The sequence below is a fragment of the Ambystoma mexicanum genome, chromosome 1p (assembly GCF_040938575.1).
Source record: "Ambystoma mexicanum isolate Mex_15411 chromosome 1p, UKY_AmexF1_1, whole genome shotgun sequence".
NCBI classification, from domain to species: domain Eukaryota; kingdom Metazoa; phylum Chordata; class Amphibia; order Caudata; family Ambystomatidae; genus Ambystoma; species Ambystoma mexicanum.
In genome coordinates this window covers 1,154,039,606-1,154,060,964 of record NC_090921.1, presented here as the reverse complement: position 1 = coordinate 1,154,060,964, position 21,359 = coordinate 1,154,039,606, and the positions used below count along the sequence as shown (strand labels likewise).

Sequence of the window (21,359 nt, the reverse complement as noted above, 5' to 3'; positions counted from 1 at the left end):
TCCGCATCTGTGAATCCAACCACGTACTTTTGCCCCTATGATGCAGGATCTTAACCTCTGAGTCACCTACTACCCATCACATGCAAACATTTCCTTGGTTTCTCTCCTCTTATACCTGATTTTTTAAAACATATTTTGGGACGACCTCATTGACTCCTCCTTCCCCTGCCCACAACTTATCTTCAATACAAAGCTCTGCTGCTTTCTTTCGCTAGGTATGCACTTATATTAAACAACAACATACACACCAATATTATAGCACATCACCCCCAACATGTATAGACACTTATGATTTCAAACATCTGTTTACTTCTTGACGTGTTATTTTATTTAAGTAAATCAGAATAATAACCATGTTGTCACATTACTGACAAACTCAAGAGTTTATGGAGCACAACAAAGCCCTGCGAAAACAAATAGTCCATAGATTGTGTCAGTACAATTCTTTATGCTGTCAAATATAAAGGCAAACTAATGCAATACTTAAAGAATCACACAGAAAAAATAAGTGAATTCAGAATATCAAGGGTTTATTGATATATGAGATTCTGTAAGGTGTAGTTGTGTCCAGCTCTATAAATGTTTTATATATTGACAGATGTACAGTTAGTGTGGGGAACCATCTAACTGATCTCTATTCTGAGTCCAAAAGGATGCTTTGGTGCCCATTCACAAATAATAGCTTTGGGGCAAATCAGGTGATGCCCTGAGCATCTCAGATCTTCTCTGCTACCTCCCCATCTAATTCACAAATCCCAAAACTAGAGCACATCCAGAAGTGTCTAGAGCATCTAGGAGATGTTCCAGAGCAAAGCCCTGTCCCTTGAACTTTCGCATGACCGTCTCATAGCTCCTCCTGGTAGCTCCAGATTAGCACTATGCTTAGGACTTGTGAACAGGGTGCAAGATAGCAGGAGTGCATCTGAGATGATTGGGGCATCTTTCATGTGAACAAATGCAAATTCTTGACTATTCGATGCAATAACCAAAAGTGAGTGCTTCCTCCTGCACCCTTACTGATGTTTTGTTCTTGCCTCCTGCATGTGATATGATATGACATTTGTAACACGCCTGTACACAAGACAAGGAGGGGGAAACAAAGGTAGGACAAAACAACAAGCTCACTAGGCCTTGTGTCATTCAGATCGCGCAGGTGCGGGGTGAGTGGTAATGGGGACTGAAGAAACACAATGTTTTGTCTTATTAACAATGAAAAATAATGAGACACATAATGAGGCTGACTAATAAGGTATTGTAATTTGCACACAAAGGCTGAGATTTGCAGAGTGCGTGACAGCAAGTCTCAGGGAGTTGCCATGACTATCTCATAGGATTGCACAGGAGCATCAGCTCAGGTGGGCAGATCTATAATATAATGTAGCATTGGCCCAAATCCAAGTGGGCGACACCAGACAGTTTGCATAACGGTAACCGTTTCTTGCAACTATGTCCTCTGAATGGCAGTTAGGGTTTGCAGTTACTACCCTTTCGTAAAACAGGTCAGCTCGCATAGAGTTAGCCTTTGCTGATAATATCTGAACAACAGAATAACAAAACTGAACACCAAATAAGACAGGAGCGCTGGAGTTGTGACACCAGGTTGCTGGGGCTGGCAAGATCTGCCAGGCCTGGAGTGTGTGCCCTACACAGAAATGTGCTGCGTAGAATGGGCCTTAGGGAGGGCAGATGAATATTTTGCCACCGCAGGACATATGATCAGATTTCAGTAGGTAAATGGATAGGCTATTGCAAGCAAGCGGTGCACACAGCAAAGCATTTATCGCTACAGTTAAACAAGTCTCAGGCATGCATTCGGTCCAACCCAGAAGTAGGGGAAGACTTTCTGCGTGAACCTGTGCTTGAAAGTGAAGAGATGTTCCATGCTGTCCGCATTGAATAGCGACAGCATTCCACCATCGTAGTTCAGATACACTCCTATCACCTTGGGGTTCTCCTTTGGGTGCAGTGTAGTATCATGGAACGTGAGTGCCACGTAGAGGCCTTCTCGCCACAGTCTTTCGATTGCCCATATTCCATGGCCTGGTGATTGTGTGGCCCCTCCATGTCTCCGCACAGACTCTCTTGCGATCCCCAATGACCAGTACCCACCGAGCCCCAGTTCTACCTCCACCTCCCAGTAATGCCTTCCAAAAGTGTAGCCCTCATTGCCGAGGACGCACGGATGTGGGTGAAATCTCTCTGGCGTGTCTGGCAGGGTCTGTTTGGTCTCTTGATGTCTCACACTTCTCTTATCTTGGGACACGTTGAGATATGCGTTGGCTGTCTTCTCATTCAGGGTTATTTTATCTGAAAGGATACATAAGGAGAGAGGGAGGGTGTGAGTCACGAGAGAACAGTCTGAGGTCTCACACGCTACACTTCACATTGGTCAAGTCTCTCTTTACACCTACTGATAAGAAAGTATCTGCATGTCCTTATCAAATACAACATGATATTTTAATGTGATAATAGTATATCATCTTGAACCTCAATGACCTTCCTCTCGTGGACCATCTTTTCAATTTACAGGGACAGCGGAGAAGCATCTATATAACAGGGAAGTTATGAGAACCTCGTGGCTTTTAAAGGGCTACCTCAAACACTTTTCATGTGGGTTTCAGAGGACGCCCAGTAATGCAGACATTTCAATGCTCGGTACATGCAGAACTAGGAGCCATGCTGTTAGATGCTCTGCTCGGCCACCAGGATGATAGGCAAGGTGTGCGTCTCTTTGCCAGGACTATTGTGGGATAAACCTGACCCCTCCCCGAACCCCCGCAAACTCGTAAGATGAATCGAGCATCTTCCTCTATGTTTGGCTAAGCAATGAGTGCTCGTGGAAATTCACCAGTACTCCGAAGTAATGGGCAACCACTCATGTTAGCTCAGTGGGTGGGCTCAAATTTGCTGTGCCAATCAGAACCACCATGCGTCTTGGGATTATTCAGCAGGCCAATCAGAGACCTAAAACCTCTAAGGAGGATTCAGTGGCCACATGCCATGTCCATCTCACATTATGTTTCTCTGTGGTTTGTGATAGGCTGTCTGAGGGAGGACATGGACTGATCCACACTAATAGAGAGCAGGAGATGTTGCCATGTTGCACCATCTTTTGTGATATTCAGACATTTGATTACATTTTCCTAACATTCCATTTTTATTGTTCTAATCTTGAGAAGCCCCTTAAATGTTCACTCCTCCATTGTGCAAACCTTTGTAACAACCATACAGAAACTGCTTTAACAACCTTGGTTTTACTTTTCCTCGTTGCAACTGAAAGCACAAAAAAAAGAAAACCTTTGTGAAACCGACATCGGCTAGGTGTCTGATGGAGGAGTTGGGAGCTGTGGGTCCGGAGGTGGTGGCAGCAATTGCGTCTGTTGTGATAGGAGGCTGAAGGTGAGGGTCATTAACGGAAGAAAGACAACACGTTGGGTGTGGGGTAAAATCAAGGGGATATGGAGGGGCAAGAGGTGGAGGCCACCAGAAAAGGGAACACAAGGATTTGCATTATTAAGAGGGTTTTTCAGAACAAGCTATTGTGAGGCGGTTTTGGGAAGCCGAAATAGGGGTACAACCAGCGACACTTAAGTCCTTGAGCAAACTCTCAGTGGTATGGTCAACATAGCAGTGAAGCTTAGACTCAGGATCATTTAGGGCTGATGTGCAATGCATTTTGCAATAAAAGAGTCCAGTAAGTAACAGAGGTCCACACAAGTGTGTACCTCTCATCAACAGTTTACAAAAAGTTAATTAAAATTCTAAATTATGAAAGATACTTTACACATGTACAGTTTTGTAACCACAAGCCCGTTTCACTCCACATTTGTGTTTAAGACAGTTAATGATAGGCATCTACATCGTACCATACTTTAAGTGGAGTAAAATAAGCTTGCCATTTTTAATAAAAGCCTTATGAGGTCCAGGCAATTCAAAACACAAATGAATGCTTATATGACCATCCCTATCTTTGTAGTTTTCAAGTCCATAAGAGAGTGAGTCAAGATCACTAACCTGACCCTGTCAAGAAGGGATGGGGACCCTGCTAAACCTGAGCTGGGAGGATGACGAGTGTGGAAAACAGACCCATTCCTACCCCACAGGGAAAAGGTGGCAGCTCGGAGGCCCTCAGACCCTGTATGATATCTTTGTGTCCATGCAATTGATTACAGTGCAATGACAATCACCCAATACCTTTCTTGCCTGATCCTGTCCAGTCTTTCTCTATTGAGCATTCCCTATTAGAGAAAGAACCATCACTAGCCGAGCGGAAGTTACCGAGAGGGACTGGGAACTTGGAAACCAATGTTTGCTGCTATACGACATGGAAAGCTTCAACCAGCAGTGCAGTGAAGAGGAGCTGCAGCGCAAATTAGAGACAAAGGAGGACCGCATGCAAACAGAGTGCTGCAGTGACATTTTGCTTACCTGTGGGAGACCCACAGAATGGCTCGTCAATCAAGCAAGCAGACTGTCAGGCCTCACTCAAACTTAGACTTAAACACCATAACTCACCTCTGAGGGTCACCATCTTTTGATTTTTGTACCATATCTCAGAAGGGGAGAACAGGGAGCTATTCGCTGGGGGAACCATTGGGAAGGTAGAACCAGTTGGAAGAAGATTGGCACTCAAAAATGAGACCTGGGAGACAGAAAGGTGAGCCTAGTTTGCGTGAGTTCAGAGGAGGAAGAGGTGGGCTGAGACCAGGTGGAGGAAGGATGGTGCAGACGATTGTGGAGGAGAATTATGTAGGTCGTGTAAAATGTGAGGTATTGTGAGAGAAAGCAGTACTGGAATGTGTGCTTCGTTATGAGTGTAGTCTTAGGACTAGAGAGACTGGAGAGAGTATGAAGTGAATGAGATGGTGAATGGGGATGTGAAAGGAAGGAGTGAATGTAAGAAAAGGGCAGGCTCATTAGTAGTGGTGTGGAGAATAGTGGTGCAAAATAAGATAGAAGGGTGGCGGGATGTAGAAAGGAGGAAGAGAGGACAAGAGACCATGGGAGGGATAGAGGAGAGAGAGCATGGGAGAGAGAGCGGATCCAGCAGATGGAGTATGATATGATATCATATGATAGTTTATTTATATAGCGCCTATACACAATGTGTCTCAAAGCGCTTCACGACAAGGGAGGCAACAAGGAAAAATACAAAAACATTCTTACAGGCCATGAGCAACAAGAATGTGAAATTAACTATCGTACTCGGCCTGGCGACATTTCAGATAGAGCAAGTGCAAAGACACAGATAGGAAGGAATGGGAAACAGACAGGCGACTACCGTGCTAGGCCTGATGACATTTCTGGTAGAGCCGGAATTTTACAAGAGGAGAGGGAGAAGGGATGAGAAGGAGGGAGAGGAACAAAACAAACAACTTTCATACTAGGCCTGATGACATTTCAGATGCAGCAAGTGCAAAGACACAGATAGGAAGGAATGGGAAACAGACAGACGTCTACCGTACTAGGCCTTACGACATTTCTGGTAAAGCCAGAGAATTACACGAGGTGAGGGAGTGGGAAGAGAGAGGAGGGAGAGGAACAAAACAAGCGACTATCGTACTTGGCCTGACGACATTTCAGATAGTGCTGGAGGGGGAGGGGGGAATAACAAGTAAGGGGGGGGGACAAACATGTGTTACTATCATACTAGGTCCACGGACAATTCTGATAGAGTAAGTGCATAGAAAAAGGAGAAAAAGAGAGCAGAAGGCAAAAACTGCTATAGAGATTCAGCAAGAGGAATATCAGGACACAGAAGGACCAGCACAAGTGAATACCTGAGTGTTTGAAAGGCATAAACAACAATTGAATTATTCCTTTGAGAAAGCCATTGGATAGGAACCCTAGATTGTTCCCTGAGTTTAAGCCATCACCAATAGTCAGATAGTTGTTTATACAGGTAGTGTGAATGGTGACGTAATGGTTGGTGAGAGGAAGTGGAATATGGGTGTGTGTGATGAGAATGATACAAATAGAGTAGGGTATTAATGAGAAGGTGAGGGAGGAAGTGAAATGTGAGTGAATGTAAGAGGAGTGTGGGAGCAGTAGTAGTGTGGAGAGGGGAGAGTTGTAGTGGTGTAGAGAGTAGAGGGTCTTGGGAGTGGGAGGAGGGGGGGACAGTATATGTGTGGAGACAGGAGAGTAGTAGCAGTGTGAAGAGGGGGGTAGTAGTAGTGTGGAGAAAGGAGAGTAGTAGTGCTGTGGGGAGGGGAGAGTACTAGTAGTGTGGAGAGTACTGTTGATGAGTAAGATCAAAGGGTGGAGGGAAGTAATAGGGAGAGAGGAATTAGGACCATCTGAGGAATAGTGAAGAGAGCATAACAGAGAGAGAGGGGAGTTGGTGGGTGGAGTGCAAGGAAGGAGAGTAGAAGGAGAAGAGAGCAAGTGGTAGAGATATTCAGGGTGAGGAATATCAGGGTGCAGAAGGAACAGCCAGGGCAAATACCATGGTGTATGAAAGGCATAACACTTAAGTCATTCGTCTGGGGAAAGCCATTAGATAGGAACCCCTAAATTGTTGCATGAGGAAGTTTAGGTAGAAAAAGGCTTTAGGCTTTTGGCCATCACTAGAAAATAGATAGCTGTTTAGACAGTAGGGGTTTCCCAGTTTAGAGAGAGAGGGATATCATTAGGCCTATATTAAACATACAAACCCTTAAACATAAACCCCTAAACTGCCTCTTGGAATTGAAGTGTTCCAGAGGCCACCTGTGACAGTGGGTAGCCTTATTAAGCAGGTTGCTTCGAAAATCAGTGCAGAAAGAGTCAGATCAATTTTTCAGCTATGGAAAATGTAGACTACCACTCCTCCTGACTCAGACTCCACCATCTTGGGTCCAGTGAGATAGCTACATTTAAAAGGGGTGTTCACGCCCATTGCAATTCATTGGACAGAGGGGCGCTACCAGAAATAAAAGCAATACTAGTCCCTGAATTCTGATTTGCAAAAACTCTGATGCCAGGTGAAAGAGACATAGTGGGCACTGTAAGTCTCTCTGAAGACTTAGTTACAGAAGGCTCTCTTTTGTGAGTTCATGGCTTCGAGTAAACAAGTTCAGGCTCATGATACAGAGACCATAGGAAAGGAAGAAGGCATATTGGCTTCAGTTCCAGCTACAGAGAACGTCCCCCCAGGAACAGCAGATGTGATCAGTCATGAGTAGGAACGTGGGTAGGGTGTTCATTACAAGAACCATTGTTGCCTTGAAAAAGCCTGGGACAGGTGAAACACCTGTTAGCTTTGAAACTCAAGGAATTATTATTCCCATTTTTGCATCATCATTATAGATCGTGTTTTATCATATTCCATGATACAATGGGTTAAATACTTAATTTCAAGGCTTTGAATTCGAATTCAATACTGTTGATAAATTAGTTTTCTTTATATAATTTGCATAAACAGAATGTCCACGTGAAACAGAATTAAACACGTGCGATACCCACAGGTATCGCACGTGTAATTGGCTTACCGCAGGTACAGAGCAAGCCAATCAGGTGCTGCATTGGATGGCCACGGTTAATGTCATCACATAGGCATATTGACGTAACCGTGGTTACGGAAGTAACACCAAAAATATAAAAAAAACTGACAACTACAACTTTGCACACAGGGATGGAGGATTTACCTCCAGCTAAGAGCTAGAGTTTAATCTGAACCACACGGCAAAAAACTGGCAGTATTACCCGCACAGTAATACCGTTGCCTGTAATGCCCGCATAATCCACCCATGAAGTCCCATGGGACGCCATTGAATGGGGATTTACCATTTAAACCGGCATTTGTAATCTGCCAGTAATACTGGCGGACAAGTGCTGATAACGGTATTACCGTTTGATGGTATCCCACCCAGATTACTGGTGGAATACCGTCAAATTTGTAATGAGCCTGAATGTACAATTTTCATTATTTTCACAGTGTTAATGTCATGTAAATGATTGATTGTGGTGTAGCATAGCAATTATCATATGCGTGACACATGACGTTATAATCGCGGGTACTTACCTAACCATTGGCCGTCATGTGGTTTTGGCACTCGTGTAACCGCGGCTTTAACTGCACAGTGGTAGCTGCTGTTATTGAACAGCCAATGGGGCATTCTCTATTTTTGGCAGGCTATGCCAACCGTGGCTATACCAGGCAATTGTTAGCCATGGTTATTGATTCCTACTCACCTGTATTATAACTGCAGCTATTCAGGGAAAGGTGAAAAGTTTGAACCAATGAGAATAGGTGTTTGGAAAGAACGTGTGATTGGTTAATCCAGGGTACTTGGTGAAAGAATGTTTCCCATTGGAAGGTGGTATATACTTTACATTGTCCTGAGAGAGAGGTGTGTTATTAGCAGATGTTGAGTTGAAGAGTGCATACATACTGTTATTGGTGGACATTTTAGACATTCTTTTTAGAGGTGGAAAAATGGAGATAAGATCTGAAGAAGATGGTGACAACTCATATAGTGGTTTGTCAGGTGATTAATCTCATTGTTCAGAAGATTGCAGAGGAATAGAGAATTCTAAAAATAGGATTAACAGTGATGTGGTAGATATTGAGCAAGTTTCTGAGTAAGAATATTTTTTGGGTTTTACAACATTACTTTGAATGCAGTTTTTGAAAGAAGAGTATGAATTGTGGCCACATATTACATAGTAAATTATATTTTCTTTTTGGGAAAAGAAAATTAATAAAGCATCTACGGAAGAGCACAGAGAAGTGTTGGAAGTTTTTAAAAAAATTTTGAAGGAAACTTGTAGTGGAATAATTGGAGAAATATAAAGGTTGTAGCAATCAGAATGCATTTTTTTGGCCAAAATGTTGATGTAAAAACACAAATTCTCTTATAAGAGCCACCCATAGGAGGGATTTTATTATCTTGAAAATATAGTGTGTGTTGTGTTAACTTTTTTTATAGCCGCTGGTTATTCTGTAATGTTTTTAAAAAAAGTATTTGCTTTGTAAAGTTATATATATATGTATATGTGTGTAATAAGTAGCCCTTAAAAGCACTGTTTTGGGGTACACTGAGCGTAGTGTTTCAACAAAGTTGGATTGCTGCTTTAATGTTGTCAAGGAAGAGTGAATCTCCTTGAGCGGTTAGATGTACCTATCATGTCTATAAAGATGAAACATGTCAAACTGGATGTCGTTGTTGGATATGCACATGTGTTTATAATCTCTGATGAAAGCAGAGACTACTTTCTTCACATTCCTCTGAGATTTATCAATGTTAAAATTAAATCTTGTGGTCCACTTCCATTTTTTCCTCTGAGTTAGTTTGAATAAAATGCAGGTGCTGTGAGGAAAATGTTCCATGAGTTTATCGAATTCTTGTTTTATTATCGAAGCCAGAGACACACCTCATTCATTCCCCAAATCATTACCACCACAATGAATGAATATGACATCTGGCTGCCCTGTGCTTCTCAAACTCAACATTTTAGGACAGATCTGGGACCATCACATTCCTTGCAATACAAACCATTTTACTCTAAATTCAATGAAGCCCAGGTCCATGTCAATATGCAGATTCTGACAAAACATTGTTAACCAAAACACCCAACTGTCTCCAATTTAACCACAGAGTCCAGCCATGATGCACTCTGTAACTATCCTCTTGAAAATACATGCTTGTTTGTAAATGAAGTCTTAGTAGCAGTGGGGCATGGATGATATCACTATTTCAGTGTCTGCCATTGGGAGGGGTGATTGTTTCCATTGTGTTCTTGGATGCGATATGTTGAAGTGAAAATGTGTTAGTCATGTTGGTACTTTGGAAAGTTTCAAAATATATCAGCCATTTTGGTAGTTCAGGAAGTGCATTCCTGCTTCATTGCTAATTGGATCACCTGCCACCCTCAGTAAAGTGGACAAACAATACAGCTCTTTCATGATTGATGACATGCCAATCAATGTATCTCAGGCTGTCAAGACACTGGGTGTACACCTGGACTCTAACCTATCCATGTTCAGGCAGGTTAATGCAATTGCATCCTCATCAGCATACCATTCCAAATTGCTCAATGCAGCAAGACCTTTTATGTCAGAACAGAACTGCCTCACCATTGCGAGAGTAATAATTGGATCTTGGTTGCACTACTGCAATGCCCTCTTCCTAGGAACTTGCGTCCAAAACATCTCCACACTCCATATGGTCCAAAGTAATGCCCTCAGGGCCGCCACTGGCATCTCCAAGAGGGACCATGTATCTGAGACCAGGAGGCAGGCCCACTGGCTTCCCGTTAAAGAGCGAATAATCTTTAAAACTCTCACCCTAATGCATAAATGTGTCAATAACCTTGCACCTGCATACCTGTCTCAAAGAATTGTTAAGCCCATCTCAGCCAGACTCATCAGATCGGCATACACTAACAGAATTTCCACCCCTAACACCCGGAGAGTTTTCACAGGGGGCTCCAACTTCCCCACCTTGGCTGCGACCCATTGGAACACTCTACAGCCATACATTAAAAGCATTGACCCTCACATAGCCTTTTCGAAAAGTGTTAAAAACTTTGCATTATATATACGTTTGTATAAAATAAACTATGGGCGACAATGGAAAACTAAGGCTCCTGTTCAGGCTGCACGTTTTTACTATCTGTAATGAAACCTTAAGTGCTTCTGTATTATACATAACATGTAACCACTTTGTAATTATCTTGCTATATTCTCCTTGTTAGGTTACATGTTTTCTGTAACCCTGATATAAGTTTTCCTTCCTAATCCACCACTGTATGTATCCCACAAAATGTCTCACTCTTGATACAAGCTCACTGTAACCCTGAGCCAAGCTTTCTTTATTTATAACTCAGACACCTTCACAGAACAGGGCCTCTGTTGGGCTGTTAGTGTGTTTTACAAATCCAAATAAGTAAATATCCATTGTTTCTTGGAAAGTATCATTGGCACTATTTTATTTACACTTGTCATTTTTTGCAGAAACTCTGCTGTGCTGATGTGTTATGCCTGGCTTAAGGTGCAGGGTACTGCAAGTGCCTGTAAAAGGGTAATATTGGTAATACAGTTCAGCCCATATGCTAGATCATTTGTGTGCAACAGAACAGGGGAGCAATATACATGGAAGTCGTTTAATCTCCAGGTGAAAAGTCGGTGTATGTGAATGTGCACTATGGGTTGGTTTTCAAATGTGCATTTTATATTGGGAACTAAGTAAATGCTAGAGTGTATTCTCCTGTTATAGCCAGGCCATTTTTCTATTCTGAACACTGCTTGACATGCTTATATGATGAACAGCACTACAAATAGAAACATAACGAAGTGGGTCCAAAAGAATGATATTGAGGCAATATGTACAGTGGACACGGCAAAAGGCTGTGGTCACAGGCCATTGCCGAACGCCATGGCTAGTGGCATGATAGCATTTTAAAATATATGCACATGGCTGGTGGTTTGTAAAAAAAAAAAAATCAATGGTACAACAAAACCCTTCAAATTCAGGGACACAAACATGTGTGAGGAGCGGTGGCTTGGTCGCGAAAGCATGCTTTTGCAGATTTGGTGTAAATCCGTCCAGTAGATTTATTTTAAAATGGTCAAAAAATGTGTGATATCTGGGTATGGTCCGTGGACTAATTTCCTGATTGGGAGTCTGCAACGCCTCTGGACCAATCAGAGAGCAGCGTGACGTTCACAGACATAATATGCGCCCGCTGGTCGGTCAATTAAAAATGTGAAGTGCGTCAACACATTTGAAACGGATGCCATATTGGATTTACAAACCTTGCCCGTAGTCTGTGAACATAGCAGTAAAAACATATTAAAAAACATAATATTGCACTTGTCAAACTCATGAAACAATCTCTGGGGGGAGGTGATGAGGATAGGATAAGATATGGCAAGAAAAAGCCCAAAATCAGGTGTTTTTTCATCTCTCAAGTCCGCAAAAATCTCAGATGTTCGGGGGCATTTATTCCTAATTCTGCATTGCAGGGTTAGTGAAAAGCAGTTTTTGGATGGCTTATACCTTTGGCACCACTCAATGAAACTACATACAATTCTGCAATATAATTTCAGACCAGACCCTGAATGGTTCTGCAAAGTTTGGTGCTGTTTTGCCAAGAGAGGGCAAAATCAGAGAGGAGGTCACAAAATATTTGATAGTCATTACATTTGGTGCCGTTTGACGAATCTGCATTTAGGACAGTTTTTCTGAAGTCCAACTAAGGGCTTAGTAAAACCATTCAACTGAGGCAGTACAAGACTCCACTCTTAGTATAAGGCTGCACCACCTGTGTTCATGGTAGGGTACACAGAGAGGGAGAGAGGGCTTTAGAATAAGTACAAATGAAATTGTAATACAAATGATCCAAAGAAGCACTGAAACACTTTGTATTGTAAAAATAAAGGAATTATTTAAATACAGGTAGGCCCAGATAAATCTAGGGGTAAGTAAGCACTAACACATTATATGAAATCACAATATAAAAACACAACAGTATACTTGAAGGTACACAGACCAAAGTATAAACCTTATTTGGAAATACCTAACAGTAGTTCTAGGGAAGTCCAAACCTTTTCATACACATTCAGTATAGGTCACACCTATTCTTGGGAAGTAAAAACCAATGGTTATTTTCACAATTACATTCAGTAATGCAAGGGCAGTAGACCCTACCAGTTACACACTGACTCATAGTACAAATCACGTAATCAGTAAACTGGACAATATACTTTTTGTGACTAGTGGAACACTTATTCCAGGTGCAGTAAAAACCTATAACTACTTTTGTGAAAACACACAGTTATACTAGGTGAGTAAAACCTAAGGATCTAATATACAATTATAGGTGCTTTTGAGATCACTGAACCACAGATAGAGATAAGTAGTAACTCTTGTAGCTTTTTTGGGAAGGCACACAGCTAACTCAAGGTAAGTGAACCCCACATACTTTTTTAACCTCACAATGGAGGGGAAAGTAAAACCCAATGTTACACTTTACTGAATGACTCAAAGGTTTTCTAGGTAGGCAACAACCAAATGCAGACTTATTCTGGACAGGCTAACAGCAAGTCAGGGGAAGCAAGACCCAGTTGGGTGACACTCATACAATTATCCTCAAAGGACTAATCTGGTGATACCAACAGTTGGAGGACACTCATACAATTATCCTGCAGGAATAATCTGGTGAAACCAACACTTTACCTTTGGGAAGAGGCACAACCTAATCACTGGAGAGTAAACTATCTTCACATCTACTTTATATTAGAATAAATGGCAAAGCAGTTTCTAAGGAGGAAAGGATGGTAACGATACTTTTGAGAATAGTGCATCACACAATTAAGATAAGTAAGAACTTTTGCAACTGTTCACTCTTAGAATTACAGTTACCAACCAACTCTTTACAAGTAAGTAACTTTTAAACACTTATTTTCTTTTCTAGGTAAAAGTCCTAATCCCTTGAAAGTCTTTCTCTTATTCTTGGAGCATGAGTGTTCTCAGTGGCAGAAAGGGGGTCACTAAGACCAGTGACCAACAGTCAGTGTCAAAATAGGATAGGTACTTTAGTAGCAAAAGTCAGAGTTCCTTAGGAAAACTGGGTAAACAGCTGAGTACTTTACTTCAAGGGTTAGAATAAGGTCCAGGGGCTCCGCAGAAGACACATTAGTAGGATTCTAGCAGTGGGACTGAGTGCCCTGGATGGGAGGCCTCCCCATCACAGAAAACAAACCACAGCTACAGAGAAATCCTAACAGGCTTAAGGTAAGTACATACCCAAGCCAACACAGTACCTCAGCATTGAAGAAGATTTTGCAGCAAGAGGACTTCAGGATCTGCAGCCAAATACCCGGTCAATGGATTCATTGTCATGGTGACTGAAAACAAGACATCAGAAGGAACTTTGCAGCAAGGATCAATGTAAAAGGCTCTAGGCAAGGTTTCCCTCATGGCTGAATGTGGTTCTGCAGATTTGGCGCCACATCAAGGACCACAGAAGAAGACAGAAAATCGTGGTTGAATTCTCGTTGTCACAAAGACCCAGCACTCTGTTGAGGGGACTTTCTGCACTCAATTCGTGTCTCTTGAGATCCACCAGGATGCCCATGAAGTTTCAGCAAGATTCAGGATTCAGAAGATGGTGCACTACATGATGGCCTGAGGTCCCAGGGTATTGGGGTATTGCAAGAACGCAAGGTCACAGCAATGCGTGGGATAGATCAAAATGCAGGTCGTCTTGTGTCTAGAAGGTTTCAATAGGATCTGAGTAATGGTCATCGTTTTCGGAGTCCTTAGGTCGATTGGAAGGAAGGGCTACAGCAGGCTCTGGTTACACAGCACAGTCGCTGGAAATTGTTTCAGCCGCTTTTCCTTCATCATCCTCTTCGGTTTTGGTTCCAGTGGTCGACTTTTCTTCAGCTTCCAGGTTTGCAGTATTTATCAGTAACTACAGCACAACCTCTGCATTTTCTCCCCTCATTTTACAAGAAGGGGGCGGTCTGGTTGTCCAATCAGGACAGCCAGCCCCCCACTGGGATGTGTCCCCATTCAAGCAAGGTGTAAGATAAACGGCTGGGGAGTTTTGGACTCCTCCCTCGCTTCCTGCCCTCACAGACAGACTGGAGCATGGGAGGAGAGTCCAGGAGACTCCTACAGAAGATACAAATCACACAAAGGAATTTCCCACCCTGTATGTTAGGGGAAGGAACATGAAACAAAAGGGAACACTAAAATTGAGAAAAAATAAGATTGGGCCATTTTGGTAAAATGAGCACCTTTAGGTGCCCTTACTGCAGCTGTGAACACAGCCCGCGCGGTAAAGGTGCACCAAATTAATGCAAGGTATCACTGCCACCAGCCATTGAAGGTAAGCTTGTCCCTGTAACAGAATTGTTACAGTTTTAATGTGAAAGGGGATACATTTTATTTCCCCAGCACTCCACATAAGGTGAGGTGTGCTGGCTTCACAGAATAAAATGTAAAAGGGATCCAAAGATCCTTTCTACCCTTGGGAACTGTAGATCTCTCAAGGTTAGTAAAAGAAAGTTAAAGGGGGAGCTCCTAAGACAACCCAGCAACAACAGACACTTATTGCCAATACGCTGTTAAAGTGGATGAATTTAAAAAGACGCTAAGGAGAGTCAAAAAATCACACCCATAAAAAAGTTAAAGATTATGTGAGTGTGGAAAAAGGTTCCCACTCACTGAGGTATTAAGGACAAATATCCCAGTAGTAAAGCAAAAAGTTCTGGGGTTGACCCAGGTCAGGAAGATTTACCAGTTTTGTGAAAATCTTACCTAGCATTGCACACATGTTTGTAAAATGATTACAGACCCAGATTTGAATGTTTTTCAAAGTTTGGTGGGATTTTATCAGGGCAAAATTTGAGGTGGGTCTCAACAGTTTTAGATGGCTTATAACTTTGTTTCCAATCGATGAATCTGCACAAAACCTTTCAGTAAGATGATGCACCCAACCTTGAATGCTTATGCAAAGTCTGAATGGATTTTGTCAAGTGGGGGATAAGTTATATGGCTATTTTTTTTTACGTACATTTTGACACTTAAAAAAAATAAAACATGGATGGATTTGTTGCAAACTCAGGCAAAGAGCATTGGCAAGGACCTGAAAGCATGTTTTTGCAAATGTTTCTGTGTTTTATTTATTGAAAAGTGACATAATGTAGGTACAAAAAATGGTGATATACCTTTGGTGACTGAGGTATAGACTGTGGCCATGCCCCAGACAGTCTGGCTACTGGCCATGACCTTGAGGGTCCGGCAATGGGGATAAACTGGGCATGGCCCCCAGGGACCGGCCATGTGTTAAAGTTTTTTTCAAAATCGGGATAGATTTGAATGGGAAAAAAATTCTGTTCATGGCTACAGCCCGAAGTGCTGGACAGCATTGCATCAAACATTTGCGAGGAGCATCAGAAAGGACAGCAAAGCATGGCTTTGGTAATCTGTCCTGTGATATAACTTAAGTGCCTGGGCAATGGGCTTGGCCTTGAGCAAGGACACATGTGTGCTATGATTTTCTTTTTGGGAAAAAGTATTCTGCTTGCGGCTACAGCCTGAAGTTCTGGACTCGATAACAACAAACTTGCGCAAGGAGCCTCTAAATGCATGATTCTGCACATCTGTCTTGTGTTTTATTTTTCAAAGTGTCAAAATGTAAGTACACAAATTAGTGATGTAACTTTGGAGCATGGGCAATGGGCCTGGCACTTGGCAAGGACCAATGCCTACTCTGATTTACTTATTGGGGCATGCGGCATGGCCAAACCCCTAGCTTTAAATGGGAAAATTCTGTTTGTGGCTGCAGCCTGAAGTGCTGGATGGGATTGCAGTAAACTTGCGCAAGGAGCATCAGCAGGGACCAGAAAGCATGCTTTTGCAAATCTGTCCTGTGTATACTTTTTTGAAAGTGTCCTAAAGTAAGTACAAATAAATAGTGATATATCTTTGCTGCCTAGGCTGTGGGCCTGGCCCTCGGCAAGGACAAATGTCTACTCGGATTTACCTATTGGGGAATGCGGCATGGCTGAAGCCCCTGGCCCAATGATCGTGGAGACTGGCCATGGCTGCAAGCCATAAGCAGTGACCATTGGTAACATTATGAGGGTATAATGGACACTGAACTAGGATGCAAAGTAGATGGAGTGGAAAACGGGGGTGGTTTGGTGGGGCTGGGGTCATGGTCGAGCCTCATACCCTACGCAATTCAACCGTGACTTGCTTCCCCTGCATGAGCTGCTGATAACAACACACATCAGTATGCGTTGCAAAAAATATGTTTGTTGAAGGTTTACAGTTCTTTCATGTATGTTAAATTAATAATATCTTATATACAGTGATGTAACATCACGAAATATTTTCACTCATAAAAATCAATGAAATGCACGTAAAAAACTTTGTTAAAGTGACATTTTGGTTCAGTTGCACTAATAAAAACCTATGAAATTCAGTAAAAAAAACTTTGTTAGAGGGATATTATGGTTACAGGTAAAACCAAAAACCCCCAGAAAATTGCAAGTTATGGTAAGCTAAGCGCCCATAACTCACACCACCACTGTGCACTGCACAGACTAACACCCAAGACATCAAAGATGACATCACAAATGTTTGAGATTTTTCACTGAATATTTATATATGCATTATGGGGCGGCGGTCACCACCCTATAGTTAAGGTGAGTCGGAACCCCATAGGAACCTCGAAAAATTCTCTTGCTCATAAATTTTGATTTGCTTAACAGATTTGGTCGACATTTTGAAGTCATTTATGGACGCGTGGGCCCCACCATCCAGACTAAAAAGTTTGTGCACGATTTGTTAAAAAAAAAGTTATTAATCATTTAAAAAAAAATCATAGCTGTAGCCTACTTCCCATTAATTTTCCGTTAGACCATTTTATCCAGACTGCACAGCCCAAACCAATAGACGGATTTGGACCAGGTCCAAAAGAACGTTGGCAGGAAGTGTTAACTGGATGACTTTTTGTAGCTTCTGTCGTAGTTTTTAAACCCCCTTCTCCAAAATAGATAACTATATCTCGGGTACATTGCCAAAAACAGTGTTTTTTAGAAATGAAGCAGGCGGCATCTTTATTTTTGCTTGATGCGAGAGATAGCCGAGGTTATCGGAAAATGAAAAGCAGGAAAAAAGCCATTTGCCGGATAAAAAAACATGCAAATGCCATCAGTCTAGAGGTGGGGAGGGGGTGGCTAGAGGCCACCAAGTGAAATTTAAGAGTTAGAAGGGGGTCTAGGGACTGAGTTTGCAACACAAAGCTTTTTTGTAACCCTGGATATATCTGTAAATAGCCAGAATCTCAAAACAAACTGTGTCACAGAAACAGAGTGTGTTGTGGGGGGAATGGAAGTGGGCAAGGGAGGTGAGGAGGCCATCCGGAGAGTGGGGGGGTGCTACACAGATGAAGGGGGCATGTTGTGAGGGCCTGGGGGCCAAGAAAGCATTTTTTTCATCCTTTTTTTGCGATATTCGCTGCTATATAAACTACAGATAACTGCGGCTATCTGTAGTCCATAGATAAAATGACTACAGATAGCCAAGGGTATATGTAGTTCTCTACCCGTGCCTATAGAAAAAAAAGTTATATGAATAAATACTTTTACAGCTACAGTGACATCAGGGATATAAAATCACTGGCCATGGCCACAATAGGCAGCTGAGACTACCATCCATGCAGTAACTGGGACTGACCATGCTTAACTTCAAAGCAAGGAAGTGGCCGGAACCCTCTGGCCATGTTGCCAAATAAATAAGCGTATGTTACAAGACCACTTAGAGCAACATGGGCTGAGGGGGAAGGCCCCTTCCTCACTTTAAAGCATAGCAGGGTCAGTCCCGTTTACTGCATGAATGGAAGACAGTCCACAGTCCCAGATGCTTTGTATTTTCTTAGTTTTAAATATCTCATAACACATTAAGAACACACAAAGTATTGCACTTAGAGACAATTGTTTTGCCTTTTACTGAATTGCACTCTGGTATTTGTAGCTTTCCAGTCATGATGGGGGACTAATGCCACAATTGTACGCTTTTTGCCTAACATAGTTCTAAAGGGATTTATATATTTGAGTTACACTATGGTATGTGTAGTTTTCAAGTTATCTTTATAAAGCAGAGTATTGTTGAAAGCCAGATATGGGGTTGAGGAGGGGAAATGATGCAAGGCAAGTAAGTCATGAATATTTGCCCCTGATGTGGCAAGCGAGTTTGTAATCATGGACACTGGTGAAGTTATTTGCCCCTAATTGTGACTGCTTTTCAGAGCACAAATAAAGGACACATATGTGTAGACAGCATAATTCTTTCAGAGGGCAGGCGCAACCCATTGTTTTTTTTGAGGTTGGCAAGCTTGCTCATGCAATTTGCTACCAGGACTATTCTCTCAGGTTGTCATGTTCCCAGTGCAGACGCTTACCCACAAGACCGCAAACATTTGTTTCGTATTGAGATTTTGTTTTCCAGGGATTATTTTACAACAGATCACTGGGTTTAAAAGGTAAGCACCTTTTATACTTTGCCAGCATATTTATTGGAACATTTCCTCTCTAAGGTTATTTTTTTGGTGTTTTTTACTTTTTTTAAAAAGTCTAATGCTATTTTGTCTTGCACACTTTCTTCTAGGGGAAGGTCAATTGAGCTAAATGTGTATATTTCACTTTAATATATATCTTCACTTACTGTGTGTATATTCATGGGTGCCAGCTTTTGATTTTTGCTTTGGGGCAAAAGTACCTGGGCATATGTTATTTTTGTAGCCAGTCATGTTTTCCCTTTTCTGTGCTGCTTAAATATGGTTAATTGGGGTTGTGCAATATATCACAACATTCACCAAGAGACTGGCCATAAAACAAGGGCTTTGCTTAACCACAGTGTGTGATCCTTGGCAAATATTGTATTCTCATTGTGCATTGCCTAAAAACATTATCAGTTCTCAAAGCCTGCAATCTTTTTTCCTTAATAAAAAAATAGATATTTGTACAGCTACAGTGACATAAGGGGTGAAATATCACTAGCCACGGTCAGTGTCACAGGTCTCCCATTTATGCAGTAGCTGTGAGCGACACTGCTTAGCTTCATAGCAAGGAAGGTGCCAGCCCCCCTCAGGCCACGTTGTCTAATTAGTGAGCCCAAGCTACAAAACCACTGAGAGCAACATGGCCTGAGGGAGCCCGCTGCTTCCTCTCTTTGAATCTAAGCATGTTTGGTCCCGGTTACTCCATGGATGTGAGACAGTCCACAGTCGTGGATGCTGTATGTTTTGTCATTTTAAATATCTCAGAAATCACTAAGAAAACACACAAAACCCGCTTTTCTTTTTTTTTAAAAGGTGCTACTTTCAGTTCTTGAAAGTACTGCACTCAGAATCCACTTTTGGGACTTTTGCTGAATTGCATTCTGGCATTTGTAGTCTCCCAGTCAAGATGTGGGGAATAATGCCACAATTGTACACTTTTTGCCTAACATAGTTCTATATGAATTTATATTTTTGAATGACACTCTGATCTGTGTACTTTTCAAGTTATCTTTATAAAGCAGAGGATTGCTGAAAGCCAGACATGGGGTGAGGAGGGGAGATGATGAGAGGGCAAGTAAGTCATGATTATTTGCCTATGATGTGGCAATAGATTTTGCAATCCTGGACACTGGGGCAGTTATTCCCTCCTGATAGTGGCTGCTTCTCAAGGCACAAGTAAAGGACACGTGTGTGGACATCGTAACTTTTTTCGGAGGGCAGGCTCTCCCCTAGTTTTTTGAGGTTGGCAAGCTTGCTCATGTATTTGGCTATCAGGATGTTACTCAGGTTGTCATGTTCCCAAAGCAGACTGTAACCCACAAGACCACAAACACTTGTTTGGTATTGGGCTTTTGTTTTCCAGGGAAAAATTCATGATAGATTGCTGGGTATAAAAGGTGATCACCTTTTATACTTTGCCAGTATATTTATTGGAACATTTCCTCTCTCAGGTTACTTTTCTGGGGGTCCTTTCTTTTTTAAAAGTCCAAATCTATTTTGTCTTGCGCACTTTCTTGGGAGGGGAAGGTCAATTGAACTAGATTAGTATATTTAACTTTAAGATATATGTTCACTTACTGTGCGTATATTATACATGGGTGCCAGCTTTGATTTTGACTAACAGGTCAAAGGTACGTGGGCATATGTTATTCTTGCAGCCGGTCATTTATTTACCTTTTCTGTGCTACTTAAATGTGGTTAGTTGGGGTCATGTGATGCATCACAACAGTCACCAGGAGACCAGCCATAAAACAAGGGGGTTGAAGCACACTGCTTAACTAAAGTGTGTGATCCATGGCAAATCATTTATTCTCACTGCACATTGCCTAAAAACATTGTTAGTTCTCAAAACCTGCAATCTTTTATACATATCAATACCACTGTCAAAACAGTTTGTGATTGATGAACGTCTTTGAGGGATGGGTTGCACGTGTTTTAAAATATAGAGTCGCCAAGGCCATGGCTTGTTTTTTCCTAAAATGGACAGTGGGCACAGTCGAATGCCATGCCCACTCTCCATGGGTAGTGGTGTGGTAGTGTTCTAACATATACAGTGGGCATGGCCATTGGCTGTAGCCTCTGGCCATGTGCGTAAAAAATTTATGGAATAACAAAACCCTTGAAATTCAAGGAAAAACTTTAGTTGCAAGGTCATTAAGGTGAGCTGTACATTGTAACAAAATTGTTGAAATTCAAGGACATTTTTTTTTTTGTTGTAGGGACTTTACGGTGAAAACAAACCCCTGTAATTCAGCTATAGCCACCTTAACTTTGTGCCCCCTGTTGTGCAGGATATGACCACAATGATCATATCACAGATGGCATCACTGGTGACATAACTAATTACATAATCT

The 21,359-nt window shown here is 42.0% G+C and overlaps 1 protein-coding gene across 2 annotated transcripts in view; it reads right to left on the bottom strand.

Moving 5' to 3' along the window:
• Positions 1-320: 320 nt before the first annotated feature.
• Positions 321-21,359, bottom strand: part of LOC138570073 (E3 ubiquitin-protein ligase TRIM39-like) — a 158,895-nt gene continuing 137,856 nt past the window's right edge. For both annotated transcript variants that reach the window (XM_069648688.1, XM_069648759.1), the window contains one exon: positions 321-2,307. In XM_069648688.1, the coding sequence (XP_069504789.1) occupies positions 1,790-2,307 (518 nt within the window). In that variant the 3' untranslated portion in view covers positions 321-1,789. The remainder of the gene's footprint in view (positions 2,308-21,359) is intronic.